Source organism: Trichosurus vulpecula, chromosome 6 (assembly GCF_011100635.1).
Source record: "Trichosurus vulpecula isolate mTriVul1 chromosome 6, mTriVul1.pri, whole genome shotgun sequence".
NCBI classification, from domain to species: domain Eukaryota; kingdom Metazoa; phylum Chordata; class Mammalia; order Diprotodontia; family Phalangeridae; genus Trichosurus; species Trichosurus vulpecula.
In genome coordinates, this window is record NC_050578.1 from 226216810 (window position 1) to 226238230 (window position 21421).

The following is a 21421-nucleotide window of genomic DNA, read 5'->3' on the forward strand; positions in this document are numbered from 1 at the left end:
GGGGATATCTGGCAAAGAAAGTATAAGCAATTACAAAGAGCCAGCACGGTTTCATCAAGAAAGAGACATGCCAAATTCATCCTCGTTCCTTTTTCGGCACAGTTCCTAAACTAGACGATCAGAAGAACGCCATAAAGTATAGTTTACCTAGATTTTAACAAAGCATTTGATACACTATTTCCCACTATTCTTGTTGATAAGATGGAAAGATGTAGACCAGATGACAATACAATTAAATGGAATTGGCACTGACTGAATGGCCCAACAAGGATTAGTCCTTAATGGCTAAATGTCAACTTGGTGATTTCCAGTGGAATGTCTCAGGGATCCGTGCTTGACGCAGTTCTGTTTAACTTTTTATTGATATAGTGATGGTGGGTCCATTAAATGTCTAGATAAAAACATCTAGGAAAACTGGGGTGGCTAGCCAATATACCCTGGGGGATAGAGTCAAAATACAAAAAGATCTTGATGAGCTACAGCACTGAATTGAATCTAGTATGTGACATTTTATAGGTATAAATGTACACTTTTTCTCACACCTGAGTTCAAATAAACTTCACCGGTATCAGATGGGAGAGGCACGGCTAGACAGCAGTTTGTCTAAAGAAGATCTGGGAGTTTGGATGAACTGTAACCTAAAAACACGCCAGCAATGTTATACAGCAGCCAAAAGCTAAAGGGATCGTGGGCTGCGTGAAAGAGGCTATCTCCTTCAGAAATGAGGAGGCAGCGATTCCTCGGTACCTGGTCAGACTACATCGGGAGTAGTGTGCTTAGTTCTGGATGTCACAATTTAAGCAGGACAATAATAACTGGAGAGCACCCAGAGGAGGGTAACCAAGAAAGCAAAATGCCTTGAATCCAAGTCACAGGAGGATCAGTTGAAGGTACTAAGGATGTTTAGCCTGTAAAAGACTCAGGGGGGACATAAAAGTTATCTTCAAGTATCTGCAGGGTCTTTAGGTAGAAGAGAGACTCAGTTTGTTTGGTTTTGATTCAGAGGATAGAACCAGGAGCAATGAGTGGAAGTTTCAGAGAGGCAAATTTGGACCTGGCCGTCAGAAAAACTTCCTATGAATTAGTTGTCCAAATGTGTTGGGCTTGATTGCACATGTATAATCTATATCAAACTGCTTACCCTCTCAGGCAGATGGGAGGGGGGAGAAGAAGGGAGAGAATTTGGAACTCAAAATTTTTTTAAATGAATGTTAAAAATTGTCTTTACATGTAATTGGGAAAAAATAAAATATTATTTAAAAAAAATTAGTTGTCCAAAAATGGAAAAGCTGCCTCAAGAAGCAATAGGCTCCTGTCTTCAAGCTGAGGCAGGTTGACCACTTGTTGGATACACTGTAATATTGATTCCTTTGGAGCATGGTTGGAATGATGGACATGGGGTGCCTTCCAACTCTAAATTTTGTGCAATATGAAGAAACGATCTGGGGATAGAACAGGCTGGTGTGCTGATCACCTATTCCCTTCCAAAGCTCAGTGTTTCATGGGTAAGTGATAAGAGTTCTGTGGAACAGTGTCCAAGAAGTACTCTAGGCCAGCAAAGATGAGCAGAAAAGAACAGAGAACTCAGTGGGTGGGTCAAAGGAAAACCCTGATTTTAGAACTTGAAGAAGGATTCCTTCTACTTAGGACATAAGAAATGCTGCAAAGTCCCCACAGTGGAGTGCTCTGGGTATTTGCACCTGGAGGGTGCCATGGTGCAAGGAATGGGCACATCTTTTTGGAGTTCTGACAGTTACATGCTTCAGTGGGATTTCTACGATGGAATTTTAAACAAGGTTGTTTCTGTGAAAATAAAACCTGGCCCAGCATAGCATAGGCGACAAATAGAGCTATAATGAGGGAGGGGTAGCCAGGGCTTTTCCACATGCTACTAAAATGTCAAGGGTGCTAGCAGCACTTGGACTCCCTCTCCACCCTCCATAGCTGCTCCCCAGCTAAACTTGTCCCAGCCTGGCCCTGCCATATTTGGTTGCCTGAAGTCAGCTATCCTAAATGAGCTTGTGATATCCATTAAGGTCTCCTCCTGACCGCAGATAGGGTTCCAGGATCTATTTTCCCCCTAAAGGGAGAGTTTCACAATTCTCTCTCCCCCAGGGGGATATGTATTCCTCAGTCTCCCCTCAACTATGCTTGCCCAAGGTGCCAGAATCGCTAGTTATGGCTCTGATGACAAGGGAGAGCAGTCAAGATGATTCTTAGTGTCCTATCACATGGTGGCTAAAAAATGTTGACTTAGATACTAGCACAGAACAATTGGGGAAAGACTGGATTCATCTAATGGCAGAACTAGTTTTAACACAGGTTAGTGAATACGCTAAGGCAGACTGACCCAGAGAGATCCAGACTCATTAGGTAACAACAAGAATTCACATTTGTCTAGTGCTTTACTATTTATAAAGTGCTTTTTCCTTATGGCCCCTTCAAAGCTCTCATAGCACTTTCCTGGTCCTCTGTTTTGCACTTATTTTACTCTATCTAGTGTCATAATGTTTGTATCCATGTTTTATTCCCTCCCAATAGATTGTGATCTCTTCGAGAGAAAAGACTCATTTTGTATTCTGAATAGGCAACACAGTGGGTGCTTAAAAGTATTTGTTGAATTTGGATTTGTTGAATTACCCTATGAAGGATAGAGTGCAAATGTTATTATCTGTTTTAATATATTATTGATTCTTCATCATTTGTCCTGGTGAAAACAATGGCCTTGGGAATCCAAAGACATAGTTTGAGTCTGGGCTCTCTATGTATGAGATCAGCCTGGGTTTGTTCATCGGTAAAGTGGAGGCGCTGTACTTGTGCAGCCCAACAAGGCTACTATCAAGATAAAATAAGAGAATATCCATACAGTATTTTCTTACAATAAAATGTCACATAAATCTGGATTATTATTATTAACATACTATTAAATAAATACTTTGATGGCTGTCCTCCTTGGCTTCAATCTACCTAGCCATCACTGTGAGACTAGAAGCTTCTTAAAGACCATTACAGTGCCTAACCTAAACCAGATAAGCTCCAGTTTATGTGTTCCAGGGCTATACAAACACTGACTATGGGTGTTTAATTTATTTTTGCTGGTGATAATAAAATGACAACGTCTTAACAGACATTCTCTTTTATAACGCTACCAGATGCTAAGTACTTCTATCTAATTTTACCTTTGGCCTCGCAGTCCTGGAAAGTGGTCGCACCAGGATGTTTGGTAGTGAGTTCTCCCCTCCAACTCCCTGCACAAGGGAAGCAGGAAGTACGGCCGCCTTCAGGCTGGTATGTGCCCAGGGGGCAGGGGTGGCATGGGGAGAAGCCATTTGAAGAATATTCACCAGGAAGGCATTGACCTGAAAGAAACCAACATGTATCAGGTAAACCCAGTCTAACCTAGGAAAGCAAGTATTTATTGTCCTACAAGTGAAGGCATTAAGCAATTGGCACCATCTATGCCACTAGGTTTTCCCACAGAGACCATAGATACCGCAGTGTGCTTCTAAGAGGCTTTAGAATGCTGAAGGATCAGTAATTAGCTGGCATTCTATAAAGACTCTGGGACCAACTAGCAGTTTACAGACTCCACTGTAGCACTGACTATCATGGATGGAGACTGACTGGGTAAGTACAGAGAGAAGATGAAAAAGACTTTTTTTTCTTGGATGAAGGGAATTCTTAAGAAATTTTCTGGGTATCTTAAGGTAACTGAATGGTAGGACTGTGTTATATAAGTGAGAAGTCATGAATGGTAGACAGGGTCAAAGGTGACTTTGGTTGTGATTTTTCTCACAGCTTAAATGCTGTAATAATTCATGTCTGTGTTATTATTGGTTACCATGTGAATAAATTGTATAGCCAGTAACTTTAATATTTAAGCCTCAGAGATTAAGAATTTTGAAATATAGAGAGATTTGAGCAACTACTAATTGGGAAAAGAGGTTTCTCCAATTGATTAAATAAAAGCTATTCATCTAAGTAATAATACTAAATATGGGTCAGGGCTATGAGTCAGCTGATTAATTACTGAGAGATATTGCAATTTTAATAATTAACTAGGAAAAATCCAAACATATTCCTGGATTATCCTAGAACTCTGGATGATGAGAAGGATATGTTAATAAGTCATGTAGCAGGCTGAGGGGGTAACCATCTCATATAGACTACAAGTGAGTTAGGTTAACTCCTAACCACTATTAAAAATTCACAGCCATTTGGAAACCATCTCCCACTGTCATATTGTCTGCACTACGCTGATATTAACCCAAAGGAAACAATGCAGTGGACATAGAGTGCTAAATTTGGAGTCAGGAAGATCTGAGTTCAAATCCTGCCTCAGTTATTGGCTATGTGGCCCCTGGGCAAGTCACTGAATTTCTCGGCTTCATCTTCCTCGTCTGTAAAATGAGAGGGTTGAGTTCAATGGCCTCTAATGTCCCTTCCAGCCCTAAATCTTTGGTCCTATGAAATTACTACTGTAAGATTTTCTTATGCTTGGCCTTCAAGAAGATTCTATTTAACAAACCTTTACTAAGGACAAAATATGTTAATTATAACATGGTGTTCAATTATAACATGGTACAGCACAGAGGAAATACACAAATAAATAAGGGCTACAACCCTCTAGAAACTTAGGATGTAGTTAGCAGAGATAAGGAATGGGCTCAGACATAGAGGATAGAGGCTCTAGACTATAGTTAAGCACATGACTATAGAGTGCTATCAAAAGGTAGGAAGGAGAAATCCTTTAATTACGGGCAATCAAGGAAGGCTTTGCTAATGCTAGAAATCTGAGCTAGGCCTGGAAGATGGGCAAGATATCAAAAAGCGGAGATGAAGGGGAAGAACTTTCAAGACACGGAAAAAGGTATAAACAAAAGCAGAGTCAAGAAAGCATGAAACGTGTGTTGGACTCAAAATTTATCCGATTTAGATGCATTGTAGAGTACGTTCAATACAGCAATCAATCAGATTGTTGTCAGCTTGGCAAAAAATATCCATACACCCAAATCTGGGCCATCCCTAGCAGCCTTTCAAGGAAATCTTGAGTCAGAATGAGTCCCCTGGGTGAGAGCAAAGAGCCTCTTTTGGTCTGAGCATGTAGAGGCTGTTTCTTTGAAAGGTTTCCCCAAAGGCATTTCAAAAGAAAGCTAACCACTAAAGGAGGAGGGAAGGTGATGAGCAGCAGGCCAGCAGAGAGAGCTCCAAGACAGCATCTGTAGTTGGCCTATCGGCATCATTAAAGCAACCCAGCAACTACCAGAAGCCTCATAAGCTTCCACCTCATATTTAGAGAGGTATGGAGGAGGGACTGTGCAAAAGCATGGAGACAGGGGAGGAAATGTCATGTGTGAAGAACGGCAAGTGAGTCAGTTTGGCTAGACCCTAGAATGTGTGAAAGTGAATAATGTATAATGATAAGTCTGCAAAGCTAGGCCAAAGTCGGACTGTAAAGGTCTTGGAATGTACAAGAGAGGAGTTTGTACCTGATTTTAGAGATAGCAAGGCCCACTGGATTCTCTTGAGCAGGGGCATGATGTGGTCAGGCTTGTGCTTTAGGAATATCACTTTGGCACATGGGTGGAGGATGGAGGGACTGGAAGTAGAAGATAACTAGAAGATCATGTTAGGATGACATCTAGCAGTGTGCCCCCCCATTCTGCCCCACAACATGGAGTAAGGCTCAAACTGTGCCTTTCAAGCTTCCGACAACCCCTGGCTATAGTGATTTGCTAGATATCTAAGAGCACAAAAAAGCCCACACAAGTGGGGTCTGCATCCTTCAGACAAAATTGTCATCACACGCTACCCTTCTGACCAGTTCTGCTTCTGTGGGGGCCTCGTGTACCCAGAGCTAAGTGTCATTCTATTCTTGTTGCATAGCTTTTTGCTCCATTAGGGCAAAGTGAAGCAGCTTTTGTTTGTTCTGTTTCTTCAATGACTTGTGAATTCCCATTTAGTACCAACATTAAACCTGAATTAACAGGCTGCCAGACCGAGTCAAGCCCAAGCCCAGAGAGGCTATTAGAATAGCCCAGGTGAAAGGCAATGAAAGCCTGAACATAGGTGGTAGCTCTGGGAGATGGACATGAGAGACACCATGGAGACAGAATCAACAGACTTGGCAACTGCCTGGATGTGTGGGATGATGGAGAGTAAGTCAAAGATGACTACAAAGCTGCAGGCCTAGGTGACTGGAAAGATGGGGGTGCCCTTGACAGAACCAGGGAAGTTCAGAAGGGAAGGATGGGTTCGGAGGGAAAGGTAAGGAGCTCTGTTGGGACACATTGAGATTCCTGTCGGACACCCATCAAGGAGACAGGACGGAGAATCACAGATGTAGAGGTCCCTTGCAGCTCTGGATCTATGGTCCTAACAAGTAGAAGTACCAAAAGAGAACAATGTGTATGACAGCACCTATTTCACAGGTTTGTGGTGAGGCTCAAATTAGGTAACGACTGTAAAATGCTTGGCAAACCGGAAACCATTATATAAATGCGAGCTGTCTAAAACATCCAATTTTTAAAAATTCTTCTGTTTGGTATAGTTGGTCTCAGCTGGATTTATGTTATCAAGCTCAAAAAGAGCTTTTCAAAATTCTTTTCTAAATATGCCAATTTCCTCTTCAAAATCATTCAAGATACTGGAAGTATTTTTATCATCTGTGGCATTTCTGGAATTTAAGCGTATTTTTATTGCCTTCAGGTGCCTCCGTTTTTTCCTCTCCAGATTTAACTAGCTCCTCAATTCCCTCTTATTTCATCTAATCTGGATTTAGGAATGAAGTTATTTCTTCTAATTTCCCTATGGTGATCCATAACACACTGCTGTGTAATTTGGAGCTCAGGGAACTATTGACAAAAAGCAGCACGGAGCCCTTGCCTAGAATTGCTAAGATCTGTTTTCAGTTTTGTGATGTGGTACTGGCATATAATAAAAACATTAAATTCCTCAAGTCATTTCATGCCCAATCGTAGTTTGTCTGCTTTTTTGTTTATAACTCTGTGCCGGGAAGCATTCCTTGAAGGTGTCACCTTGGTATTTCTGATTTGTTCCAATATAGTTTGCGTTCTTGTGGTACCAAGACACAGAGAAGTGCCACTTGCCCTTTTGTCCTCTCTGTCAATCTGATCAAGTGAAGCTGGTTGCATCTGTGCTACCTCATCAATTTTGTAGTCACGGGCTACTTCCGGAGCCCAAATGGCTGGCTGCAAGCTTCCTGCCAGGTACATCCCTCTAGCTGGCATTCCCTTACTCTGCCATTCTCCCTTCCCTCCCCCACTCTGCCCCCGCTCTGCACGACATGGACTATGGCTTGGGCTTTGAGGGGTCTATTAGGATTGTCATTATTACTAGTATTAACTTTGGGATGGGCAAGGTTAGCACTAAGACTAAGAAGGAACTGAAGCCCACAAAAGGCGAGAAGAAGGAAAACTTAACTGATGTAAAGGATTTCAAATCTCCTGGCCTGGATGAATCATATGTCTGAGTACTAAAAGAACTTGTAAATGTGACTGCTGAATCAACGCTGATAGTCTTAGGGTAGTCATGTACTAGAAGACTGGAGATGAGGAGGAGGAGGAGGAGGAGGAGGTGGAGGAGGAGGATAATGCCAGCTAATATTTACATAGCATCTACTGTGTGCCAACCACTCTACAAATATCTCATTTGATCCTCACAACAACCCTAGGAAGTAGGGGCTATTATTATCCCCATTTTCCAGTTGAGGAAACTGAGGCTTCCTTAACAAAGGTTAAGTGACTTGCCCAAGGTCACACAGCTAGTAAGCATCTGAGGCCGGATTTGATCAGATCATCCTACTCCAGGTCCAGTGCTCAATCTACTGCACCACACAGCTACTAGCACACTTTTCAAAAAAAAAAAGGTAAAAAAGTATCCTCTACAAACTATGGTCCAATGACCTTGATCTTGATTTCCTAGTAAAATTCTTCAAGGAATGACTAAACAGAGACCACCAGGGGTTCATTAAAAATAAGTCATATCAAATTAACCTCATTTCCTTTTTTGACAAGGTTACAGGACTGATAGATCAGAGAAATGCCATGTATATAGTATATCCATATTTTAGGAGAGCATTTGACAAGGTTTCTTAAATATCCTTTGAATAAGAAGACAAGTGGGAGCTGAATAACAGTTTAGCTGTACAGCTACTGAATAACTATAGCAAAAGCGCTGAGTAATCAGTCGATGTTAACAAAAGTTCAAGGTAAATATATCATAGTAGGCCTTACTTTCATAATCACATAATTAACTGAAAGGTTATAACAAATATTAGATCCTGCTGTTTATTCTTGTTGATTTTTCTTTAAAAAAAACTAACTCAGGAGAACAAAGTGTAGCCTTTTGAAGACTCTCCAACAAGGTGTTTCTCACTTGTTAAAACCAAATAGAGTTCCCTGATAAAGAGAAAAAGAGATAACTGTTACTTAGCAGGTGCTCAAAGGGGAATGGAATAGATGTAAGTTGGCTACCAATGATGAGTTGTACAAAGAAATTATGGAAAAGGTATCAACGAAGAAATGTACAGTTGGAAAGGGAGGTGGGTCAGTCATGGAGTGATAGGCAGGGATAACAGATGGACAGCCTGACTGTTTCAATGGAATGTTAGAAGACCTAAAAGAAGAAAGTCTCCAGCATGGATGATTTACAGTTATGTCAGAGGACAAGAAGACATGAAGAAATCGAGATCTGTGCCATGGGATGAAGTTTCCACATTGCTGAAATTACAGGTACAGTGAAGCTATGGATGATAGCAGAGATGGCATGCTTAACACATATGCCTTTGATACAAAGCTGGGAGGGATAACAGGACAAATGACAGCCAGGATTCAAGTAAGATCTTATCAGGCCATGGATGAGCCTAATAAGCTGTATTTTATTAGAGACAGATGTTAGGTCCTAATGGGTTGACACAACATATGGAATATTATGTTCAGTTCTAGGAGATATATTTTATAAGACACCGTTGCAGCGTATCCACAGGAGGATGACCAGGATGGTGAGGAGACTATAGATAATGACATAAAGGATTGTTAGAAAGAACTAAGGATGTTTGTCCTAGAGAAGAGAAGCCTTCAGGGGGTCATGGTAGTTTTGAAGTGTTTAAGGGTTATCATTTGGAAAGGGGAATTAGACTTTTCTAATTCTAATTTTCTGTTTAGCCCCAAAGGACAAAACTAGGATCAACGAGTGGACTTGCAAAAAAAGGCAAACATAGTCTTGATATGCTGTTTCACAGAGGTTCTCCATCACTGGAGACCTCAAACGAAGGCTGGATGACCACTTACAGAAGGGATTGCAGTCCCAGGTATGAGCTGGACTCCATGGCTACCAAGGTTACTTCCAACTCCGAGATTCTGGGAATTTTTTTTTTAATAGTTCCAATTAGTTTTTCTAGGATAGACCATAGCAATCTGACAAAGCAGCATGCTGGACCAGAGAGATTTCTATGCATTTTAACATTAAAATGTAACAAATCTCACGCAAATTTTTTGAGTCAATAGCTTTTGCATTTTCTCTAACAAGATTATAGCCTTTTCTTCTTCCTATACCTTCTTTTCTTTTCAAATAAAAATTAGAAATAGATAAACCCTATAAAAACCTGATCTAGCTTGGTTTCAGAATCAAATTTTCTGAGACACAATTTGAAATTCAGATATCCCAGTTTTTTAAAAAATAAAACCAAATTTAGAATTTCTTTTAAAAAAAATGACATTAACCCAAATGCCTCACAATGTGGTGATGGCTCAGCAAACAATAGTATAATTAACATAGTGGAATACTATACAGCAATTAAAAACGACAAGTATGTATTTCATTTCAGTACCTGGAGATGTATACATGAAAAAAACAACACACAAAATAGTCTGTATGCAATAATTACAGTGCATAACGTCATATACATAGATATGAAAATTAGAAAAGAATTGAGAGACATAAATAGAATTTTATGTTCTTTGGAGTTTTTAACAAGTTTTTCCAAAATAAATAAGTTAAGTCTTTTTCAAACAAAAGGAAATCTGACTCCTTTCTACATTCTTAAACAAGAGTGCATACTGGTCAAACTCTCAAAACTTAAGTTCTTATACATTTACAACAAATAAACAATATGATAACAGCAACATTAATTCTTACTTCTGCCAAAGCATTCAATTCGGTTTAATTCAAAGAAATATTTATTTGGTGTATATAATAAGGTGGTCACAGCTTACATTTAAATAGTGGATAACATAAGAATCTTGTTTTAAAGACAAAGGGTGAAAGGGAGCAGCTTGTGTTTCCTTACCTCCACATTCAGATACATTTCGAGCTCCTAGGGTCTTTTGGTTCCCCGTGCCCTCTGGGTTGGGGCAGGGTTCACATGTTATTTGTCCTTCCTCATCTTGGTATGTCCCATTTGGACATAAAATGCATCGCCCTCGTCCTCCATCATACGTCCCAACGCTGCAAGAGACTAAAAAGCAGGAAAAAAAATCATCTGGCCAGCAGAGAGCCTGGGCACAATCTATAAAAATCTAAAAGATGAACAGATAATGCTGGTGGTAAATAGATACAGCACCAAAACAAACAAACAAAATGAAGGCTCTAACTTATAAAAGTCATCTCCGTTCTGTGTTCCTGACTCCATCAATTGCTATGTAAGCTTGGGAGAGCTATCTTCCCATCTTTGTAGGGATGTTGTAAAGATGGGAAGATAAGAGTGTAAACTCCTCCAGCTCCCCAAGGACGAGTCTTTCCAAAGTGCTGCATTTAACATCGGGGGTTAGCTCCGCAGTCAGGGCTGAAACTATATTTCTTTGTTGTTGTTGTTCAGTCATGCCTGACTCTCAGTGACCCCACGTGGAGTGGTTTGCCATTTTCTTCTCTAGCTCATCTTACAGATGAAGAAACTGAGGCCAACAGGGTGAAGTGACTTGCCCAGGGTCACACAGCTAGTAAGTGTCTAAGGCCACATTTGAATTCAGGTCTTCCTTTCTGAAGGCCATTGTACCACCTCGCTGCCCACTGAACACTGAATTGGTACCAGGACAGCACCTGGGTGTCCACATAGAGGCAGCCGGTGGTGTAGTAGATAGTGCTGAACATTGAGTCAGGAAGACCCAAGTTCAAATCCTGATTCATACTCTTCCCAGCTGCGTGACCTTGGGCAAGTCACTTAACCTCTGTTTGCCTCAGTTTCCTCATCTATAAAATGACAAAAAACAGGAATACCCACTTCCCAGGGCTTTTATGAGGATCAAATGAGTAAATGGACATGCCCATGTCCATGTAAAGTGCTTTGCAAAGCTTAAAGGGTTGTAAATGCCAGCTGTGATTATTACTGTGGTTATATGTTAGCCTTCATTCTCACTGCATCAGACTGGTCATCTTTCTTTTTGGATAACACAGCTCCTAGATGATAATCTTCATGCACACAAGGACTTGTTGTTTTAGCAAACAAAGCCATTTATCCAAGCTGATAGCAAACAGAAACCAGAGAAGGTACGCATGTGAGAATATGCCAGAAAATACAGAGTGAATGAATTCTCCAGTTGGGAGTGAGATGAGATAGAGAGACAGAGAGACAGAGCGACAGAGCAATATAGAGACAGATAAAAAGAGAGAGAGAGAGAGAGCGAGAGAGAGAGAGAGAGAGAGAGAGAGAGAGAGAGAGGGCGGGAGCGCGAGAGAGAGAGAGAGAGAGAGAGAGAGAGAGCGAGAGAGAGAGAGAGAGGGAGGGAGGGAGGGAGGGACAGAGGGAGAGAGGGAAAGGGAGACAGGGAGATTCAAATCTTATCCAAGGGCATTTATCTAAGTCTCTAGTGCAGTAAGCTGGGGATAGGAAAATGATCAAAGTTCCAGCTCCTCTACAAGTCATTGTTTAGGAAAGATACTGCAGCCTATTTAAATTCACCAAGTATTGCTTCATTTCCATTTGGGTCACCCACAATTTTGATTCTTTACATATTGTGATGTTTCATGCTTGATGGCCATACAGCATCACTAGAATAATACTGGTGTTTAAAAGATACGTTTATTGTTTCAAAGAATAGCTTGGAATTATTGAAAATGCTATGTAAATCTCCAAAATGAAATCTGGCTTCCTATCTCCTTCCTATTCCATTCTGGCCCAGTTCATTATCTATGGAAGCATCGAGGTAGGCTAGGGACAGAGGAGATGGTGTGTTGGGCTTGGAATCAGAAACTTCCGAGTTTGAATCCTGCCTCACATGACTTTGGACCTTAGACCGAGTCACTTAACTCCTCAGTCTTCTTATCTATAAAACGGGGATAATAATAGCACCTACCTCATAGGGTTGTAAAGTTCTATATTAATGCTAGTTATTAGCAATGTCTGTTCAAGAAGTATATATGGAAGGATCAGCTCATTGGGCTAACACACAATAGACATCCTTCATCCACTTGAATCTTCCTTTATGAATTGTTAGGCTATATAACTACATTAGGAGACTCTGTATTATTTCAGAACTTGATCGACTCAGCCCAATGTCATCCACAAACAGGATGCCTACAGGATATCATCAACTAGCAAAGGTTGTTAATCTGGGGTCCATGAACTGGGTTTAAAAATTTTTTTGATAACTCTTTCATAAATATAATCAGTTTCCTCTGTGATTCTATGTATTTGATGTTATGTGTATAAAAACTTGTTTTAAAAGTTATATTAAAATTTGTTATGTATCATTCTGAGATGGGATAAAGACTGCCAAAGAGATCCATGACATCCTCATATAGACAGTGCATGTTATAAGCAAATGTTGGGTACATGTGACTTCACCCATTCACCACTTGCTTCTTATTTGGCTTATACTGAACATGAGCTTAGTAGCCACACTACTGAAAGGATAAGGGTCAAAACTACACCCCCCCAAATTTTAGTTCTGATATACATTTATCAGGTGAGAACATTCTCTTAGCCCAGATATCTTAACTAGGCGAGAACATGTCTCCATCAATCAGGGACCTTAAATTAACTATGAAAGGTCTCTGAAAGTCTTTGGATTAATTAAGTGAAATGATGCCACACATTAAGTTCTGTTACCTGAGGGACCGTATCATGGCCTCTGGATCCTGTATAAAAGCACTGAGTTAGTTGGAACTGGGAAGTTCCAGGGAATGACAAGCCAGGAGAGCATATGTTCTGGCAAACCCATGAGAAGGAATAACTTGAGGGAGGGGAGAAGAAAGCCAACTGGACTTGCCCTCCTCACCCCCCTCCCAGTTTGGCTAGATGACCTTTTGAGCTTTGCAGGGTTCAGAGGATACTGGACTTCCTCTCATCCCATCAGCATGGGATGGTGGTAGCATGGCTCAACTGACAACAGTGTCTGAATCAGGAGCCGAGGGCAGTGGCTCCATAAGAAGCTCTGCAAAGAAACTATGTCACACTTAAGAGAAATTTATTGAGCGCCCCAGGCTTAAGAAAAAAGGACCACATGGAGCAGCTAGGTGGCGCAGTGAGTAGAGCACCGGCCCTGGAGTCAGGAAGGACCCGCGTTCAAATCCAGCCTCAGACACTTGACAAACTTACTAGCTGTGTGACCTTGGGCAAGTCACTTAACCCCGGTTGCCCTGCCTTCCCCCCTCCAAAAGAAAAATACAAAAATGAAAAAAAGGACCACAGCAATAAAGAGCTGTGAGTTGCCCCAGGCTCTAAGTTTGAGCCCACTTTTCTCCAGACTCTTCATATGCTTGTGGAATGATGTGTTGTAGAGAGTGCTAAGCCTGGAGTCAGGAAGACTCCTCTTCCTGAGTTCAAATCTGGCCTCAGATACTTACTAGCTGTGTGACCCTGGGCAAGTCACTTCACCCTGTTTGCCTCAGTTTCCTCATCTGTAAAATAAGCCGGAGAAGGAAATGGCAAACCTCTCCAGTATCTTTGCCAAGAAACCCACAAAAGGAGTCATGAAGCGTCAGACACGACTGAAAAATGACTCAACAACAAAAGCATGACTCACATCAACATGAATAACGATGCACACCTCTATGACTACGATTATAACAGGGTCAGAGAGCTGAGACCAAAGCTTCAGGCATCATAACGCCTGCAGGGCCTAGTCCTTTTCTTCTTCCTCTGACTCAGATCAAAAGTCCCCTCCACACTAAACATCCCACTCTTTTGACCACAAATAATTGGTTGTTGGTGTCTGACTCAGCCAAACCATTAGTGTACTAGCAGTCTTTCTTTTCTGTGACACCTTTAAATCCCACTCTAACTCGAGGAACAGTTAGCCCTTATGTCAGCTGATCGCACATTGGGGAAGAGCACCACAGAATTCTTCCCTTCTCAATTGGCAACATCATCACGGCCTCTTAGCCTAACGATGACTCAGTATCCTGACAAGGGCTCTCTTACCAAACTAACTCAGGTTAAAAGCAGAAAGAATAACTTACCCACTTCGGTACACAGCAATTTGTAAGGTTACTAATGTAAGAGAATATTTACATGAATGGCATCAGAATGATTTCAAGAACTGTGTCAATGACAACTTTGAGAGAAGCTGATCAATATGGTTTACTGTTATCATGGCACAGCTGGCAGAGAACAGATCTTACTTACAGTTGTATAGAACAAGAGCCTGTTGGTCTGCCAGAAAGTTAGTCACACGTGTTTCTGTGTGTAAATTCATTCTTTGGAGTCATTTAAGGCACTGGAAGCCTTTGAAAGAGTTCCATTTCGTAGAGGTCAGAGAATTTTCTTACAACATCCTAGACCGGGCATTGTTTCTTAAAGGACCAGGGGGCTAGGAAAGTCACCATTGGCCAAATGAGTTGGATAAGGAGGGAGCAAGTCCTTTTTTATTCCCTGTGAAAGCCACATTTCATATAAATAGTCAAGAAATAACCATTTTTCTTAAAAGAACAACTTCTATAGAAATAACTCACGTCACACTCCTTTTGTTTACTTCACAAATAACACGAGGAGCAAGCTAAGATTTGGTTCTCTCAACAAGGTCTCCACGTCAAGACCAACTTGAAGATAACTGTTTCCAAATGTGTTGAAGATCCAGCCCAAACAGAACTCACTCAGAAATTCCAGTTGATTTTCTTTTCACTGTTAGCAGCCCGATTGTTGTGAGCACACCAAACAAAGGAGTCAATTGCCTTGGTACACTTCATCTTTGCAGCCCCAGCCTTTGTGTGCCTTCAGTGACCATTAAAATCCCATTCTCAAATCTCACACAGCTGTTTTTGGCCCCCTTTAAAATAAAATACGAGAAAGCTTTTCTGATGCAAAAGGCGAGAGGCCAGCGGGGGCCAGGATTAATAGCCACAAAGAGGTTGAAGGGCTCTTGCCTCTCCTTTCAGCCCCTTCCTCTTTGAGAAGTTGATGCTGTGGGCAAACACTATGGTATCTCTGGGACTAAGAAGGTGAACCTAATAAAAGGGGTCAGTTTCCAGCATCTAACCATTTTCTTAAGAATCATGCCTTGACTTTAGAAGGAAAGTCACAAACAGCCAATGCAAATGGATTCCCATGGTGTCCTCAGAGTTATCACATTTTCACAGTTCAGGAACTGAGGTCACCCTAAGCAGCAACATGTCCAAAGGATTTATGTTTTCTTCTATTTCTGTGAAAGTCCCTGGTTAATCATGGGGACGGCAGGATCTCTCTGACTGTAGAATTTATTTGCAGTCTCTGCCCAGGTTTTTTGTTTTGTTTTGTTTTAATGTAAGAAAGCATTAAAGTAGAATTGGCCACTTGGAAATATTACTGCTAACTGGGTCAGTGAGAAAAGACAGGAGTTTCATAGTTGGTCCCCTGAAATAAACCTTTCATTCTCTTGTCTTCCGACATCCCTGTGGCTTAGAAATAAAAAAAACTTCTTGTACTCATTTACTTTTTCAGGCCCCCACTTTCTAAAGTAATGCCTTCCTCACCTAAAACCATTCTTTCCAATATATTGTTCTAAATTTAACTTTAAAAATGTAAGAAAAATCTATTTTTTCTCCTTTTCTCTTCCATTAGGAAAAAAAATGAAACCCCTGCAACAAATATGCATAGTCAAGGAAAATAAATTCTAACATTGGCCACATCTAAGAATATATGTCCCATTCTGCACACCAAGTCCATCAGCTTTTGATCAGGAAGTCCTTCCTATATATTGTCAAAGAAATAGCCTTTTGTTTCAATTGCTTCCTCGACATGCAAAGACATATTTGCATGTCTTATTATGAGGATGATACTGTGCACTCAAAGGCTGATTTGACATCACTAACCAACTATAGCCAATGCATGTAAAATCTGATTGCAATGTTTTGGAAAAGCATCAGAGTTTATCTACCTATTGCTTTGTTCCTATCCCCATAATCAATAAAGGACCCTTTAAAAAAATCTTTTTTACAGAAAACATAGGAGAGTCAGTCCCATACAGTGAAAAGAAAACTGGATTGGAAGCCAGGAGACCTTGGCTTTATTCATGGCTCTGCTGCTTAACACGGTGACTCTAAACAAGTCACAGTGCCCTTCTATGGCCCAGATGTCATGCCTACAACATGTGATGGCCTATAGGATCCATTCTAGCAACTCCATGATTTCAGGTAGACCAGAGGGTCACAAGCAAAGGTAAGCCCTTAGAGGGCATGAGAACGAAATAAAAAGCGTAGCAGAGGGACTAAATCAAGAGAACCACTATTAAAAAAGAAAAAAAAGCAAACTACACCCCTGGCTTTCCTTGATCTCTCAGACTCCTTTCAATACTGAATCTCTTTTCTTTTTTCCTTTTCTTGACTTTTCTATCAGGCTCCCTTCAAGGATCTTGTTTCTCCTGATTTTTTAAATTAATATTTCCTGGATATTTCTTTTCCACTTAATTTAATTAACACTGCATTTTTTTTTTGGTCTGGGTCCATGAGTTCACTGATGGAAGAAGCAAAGTCAGGGTTTATTCTTCCACATCATGGCTCCGTCCCTTGATTGATTCTAGCTTCTGCTTGGTCCTGGAGCTCCTCCACTTAGTAAAAGAATCCCTCGTCTTCTCTCCAGGTGTGTTCTAGTGATTACTAGACCACTGTCCTTCACTGTCCAGTGTTGCCCAGGAACTCTTCTTTTCTCCATAATGCTTGGTTTACTGACCCAGCATTATCCTATAAACTCTTCCTCTTTAGGAGGCTTGGTCCTGAAAATCCTATTACTTGTTTAGAAACTAACTCATTTGTATTGCTCCAGAGTCAACCCAGGAATCCTCATCACTCTACTATTCCCTCTAACCAATGACAATTCTGGGGCCGCATAGTTCCATGGGAAGGCCTCACAGAAGCACAGGGAACTGAGTCTGAATATGTCTGCTGCTTTTCCCCACATGCAATCGCTCTCTCTCCTCTCTCTCCTCTCTCTCCTCTCTCTCCTCTCTCTCTCCTCTCTCTCTCTCTCTCTCTCTCTCTCTCTCTCTCTCTCTCTCTCTCTCTCAACCTGTTCTTTATTTTAAAGGCAGGACCAAAATCACAGGTCAGGCACATGATTAGACATAACTCCATCTTTTTTCAGATATAGTGTTAATGGGGATCCTTCTAGCTTGTACACAAGAATGATTCATGTCTAGCTATATATCCAAGGTATCTTTAATACCAGAACAAAGCCATCTGGGGGCAGGAACAAGAACCTAAGATAATGTTTGGGTGCATAATTATTACTACAGTTTAGCTGAGGAGACAAGATCTATGTATACAAAACAACTGAAAAATAATTTTAAGGCAACACAAAGCTTCATGATCTTTGGGAAGGATCACAGCTTGGTGTTATTCTAAGGAATATTTTATACCAGTTATATTAAGACTTCAACTGTTATCACCCAGAATGTCAGATATTTCTTGTCTTCAACAACAAATTTGTATAATCATATTAAACCCATCTGATTATTTTAAATTTTAAAATTTTTAATTTATTATAAATGTGTTTTTAGGGGGGGAAATGGTCATGTCAAGTTAAGAAATACAAAATGTAGGTAACTCAGTCTTCATCTTCCTCCTCCTATCTCTTAGTACTCTAACCTCAACCTTTCCAGGGTTCCTCTCAGTCTTACTCTGTATGTACCCTGTACTCACTCAGCTGGACTACTCACTGGACATACCTTCCCTGAACACAGAATCCCTGGCCAAATTGTTCTCTCAGGTTCCCTATCCCCTTCCCCAAAGGGATAGGCTGGGCCCCTCTAAGGCCTCCGACACCTTATGGAGCAAACATGGCTGCTCATATTGCTTAAATGAGCAGGGAGTCATCAACTGCAAGTCCAAAAATGGAGGGCCACTACATCTCACCATATGCCCTGCCTGGGTGCTGCCACTGAGGCCTCCAGACCCACAATGAACTACCATTTAACATACTGAGATATCTCCAAACCTCTCTGCTGCTTGCAATCGCAATCTCTCTGTCTCTCTGTCTCTCTCTCCCAGGGTCACTCTGCAGATGAATCCTTCAATATATAGCATCTCCCCCAATTAGAATGTGACTCCCTAGAAATAAGTGTCTTGCTTTTTAATCCATATCTCCATTCCTGAGCACAGTGCCTGGCACATAACAAATGCTTAATAAATATTTTTCCATTCATCATCTTGAGCCTTCTCCCACTCCCAAGCCTTTGCTCATATCGCTCCCTCCACTTGCAGTGACTCCTCTGTCTACCTGTTAAGATATTGTCTGTCCTCCAAGCATCAGCTCAGATACCACACCCAAAACTCCATGGTACTGTGTTCAGAATAAACTTAGGGAACACCACGTTCTGTCTTGCACTGTAGTTATTTGTGTACTTCTGTGTACATCTGCCCCACTAGGAAATAAGCTCCTTGAGAGCAAGGACCATGCCTTATCTTTCTATCCCATATAGGCAGTAGCACGTTACTGTGCGCATACAGAGCAGGTACTGGATAAAATGTGATGAGTGTATAAACTTATGGTAAGTTTTCCTGAATGTTCAACTCCTATTTTTTTCAACTTGGAATGAGTTGTTTGAAAAAAAAATCTACTATCTCTGCAGAAAATTGCTCTATTGCATTGAGGACTTTGTACTCTTTGATGAATTTAGGTGCTTAAATGATCATCAATTACCAGCTAGATTAAAAAAAAAAAAATAAGACTTGGTCTCCCATCTCTCTCAGGCTAGAAATGTAGGGGCTACTCACAGGACTGATCCCACTACTTATCAGCATGGGAGCTTTGACCCCCTCCTTCCTCTGACCTGGCTCCTTCCTCTTCAGGCAGCTCCTGCTCCTGGGGGCCTACCCTACCAATACCAAACTCAGTTTAGATACCTGAAGCTCAGGGCTACCAAACTCAAGAGAAACACCAAACTCAGCACCGCTGTCGCTGAGATTACAGATGGACCCCCCATGCCTAGTTCATAGCTTTCTTTAAAACCTTATCAGTAAACATTATTTCCTAAACGGCTTCTCTTTAGCTCTAAAGTGTGTTATACGTGGTATTATTTCAAGGGTCCACCATGATTTGACCAGTCTAGATACTGGATACTCCTCTCATTGACACAGATTACAATTCATTTATGACTTATTAAGTGATCTTCATGATCATTTGCTGTGGTCCACCTAAACCTCTCTCTCCAAACTCGGCATTCCAAAGATCAGACCTGTACTTGAAGGCTTTTCAGCCGGGTGAGACCCGCCAGAGTTTGCTCTCTGTCACCCTGGTCTTTGAAAACTCAAGGTAATCTTCATACCTCAAGGAGGTGATAGGATATCTTTAAATTTCTTGATGGGTTTCTAATATATTTGAAAAGTTTGCTTTAACTCAAATTGCCATATGGGTTATTCTTTGTAGTATCTTCATTGCTCCACAAATTCCTGTTTTAATAGGCAGTACAAAGGCAACTTTCAAATCAATTCCTATTTCGATGATCTTAACTTCCAGAAAAATTAGTTCAAGTCAATGAGGTCTTATTGTACATAAATCTCTAAAAGAAAACACTTCTGATTAGGCAGAAGGAGTTAAAATGTTGTCCATTAATTCTCCCCACTCAAGAAAACCAAGAAGTTAAAGGAAAGTAGATTTCAGATCAAAATATGAGAATATCCTAGCCATTAAAACTGTATGAAAATGGAACATACTGTCTCAGACGGAAGCAAATTTCTTGCCTTGGAGATACTCAAGCAAAGGTTAGATAAACTTGTCAGAGATTCACCCCATCAAACAGGCGAGTTGGACTAGAAGACAGCCAAGCAGGAGGGCTCTCCAGAAATGTGGATGCTGCATATGCCCAGTGAATTAAATTGTGCATATTCATTCCTGTTACACACACACACACACACACACACACACACACACTCTCTTCCTCTTTCCTCAGTTAGCCCAGAGCAAAGTTCCTTCCTCTTGCAGCCACCAAAAACCACGTCTTGAATCTAAAAGAAAAAGATCCTCGATCTAATTATGCTGTCAGATTCTATCCAGTGTTTTGGTTTGATCCTTACATAGTATCAGGAGTTCAGATCATAATCACTCTAGTTTCTATGAATACCATCATTCGAAACAAATGAGAACAGTAAATATCTTTAAGCTACAGTCACTTTTCCCCCCACAATTCACAAACCCAACTGTCCATGAATATTTTCTTTTAAAACCAAGGGACCTGCCCAGTCTCATTGTGTGAGGTAAACAGGGAAAAGTGTCAACCACTTTCTAAAGCATCCAACCCTTACCCCAACTCCCTCCTCTGACAATTCCTCTCCCTTAAGCCTGAACCAGCACAACAGCCTGCTCAGCACAAGGGCAAGATACATAACCATTAATTCCTTGTGGTTTTCTTCTTGGTATAAAATCTTTAAAGTTGAGATCAGGGGGATAAGAGCCCTCTATGGCAAGAGGAGCTACAGGGAAAAAGTCACTCTGCCTCATTAAGAACCAAACAAAACAAAACCCCACCTAATTTAGTTTGACAAGCATTTTAAAGACACATTCATTCACCACAGGCAGCTACATATAAAATACACTGTGCAACCTGAATAAGCTGTCATGGTCATTAGGCCTCTCTTAAGATAACATCTGACCCTTATCCTCAGACCTTTGTACTTGAGCAACATATACCAGGCAGTGTTACGGCAACATTCTCATTAGGATTTGGTCTACAGGGCCTGAGAAATCAGTTTTCCACAAGTTCCTGTCACAGAGACTCACTGACTAATGTACAAAGCCATACTAAAGCAACCTAACAAAAGTGGGTGGGGAAAAGTCTGACTGATGGGTCTGAGAGAGGGATGGCTTGTTTGTAACACACAACTTTATAAAGAGAACCCCAGAAAGTAGAAGGGACCTACCTTGTGGATTGTTGGGAGGATACTCTGTAAGCCATAAAATACTATGTAAATAAGAGCTATTTTTTAAACAAAAAAAAGAGACTTTCTTTTTATGTATAGGAAATGGTCACACCTAGTATTTAAAAAGAGGAAAAAA

The 21421-nt window shown here is 40.9% G+C and overlaps 1 protein-coding gene across 3 annotated transcripts in view; it reads right to left on the reverse strand.

Annotated features, from left to right (window-relative positions):
• Nucleotides 1-21421, reverse strand: part of SCUBE2 (signal peptide, CUB domain and EGF like domain containing 2) — a 79780-nt gene that overhangs the window by 16191 nt on the left and 42168 nt on the right. For all 3 annotated transcript variants that reach the window (XM_036764342.1, XM_036764343.1, XM_036764344.1), the window contains 2 exons: nt 10310-10477; nt 3180-3359 (listed from right to left, as the gene is read on the reverse strand). In XM_036764342.1, the coding sequence (XP_036620237.1) occupies nt 3180-3359; nt 10310-10477 (348 nt within the window). The remainder of the gene's footprint in view (nt 1-3179; nt 3360-10309; nt 10478-21421) is intronic.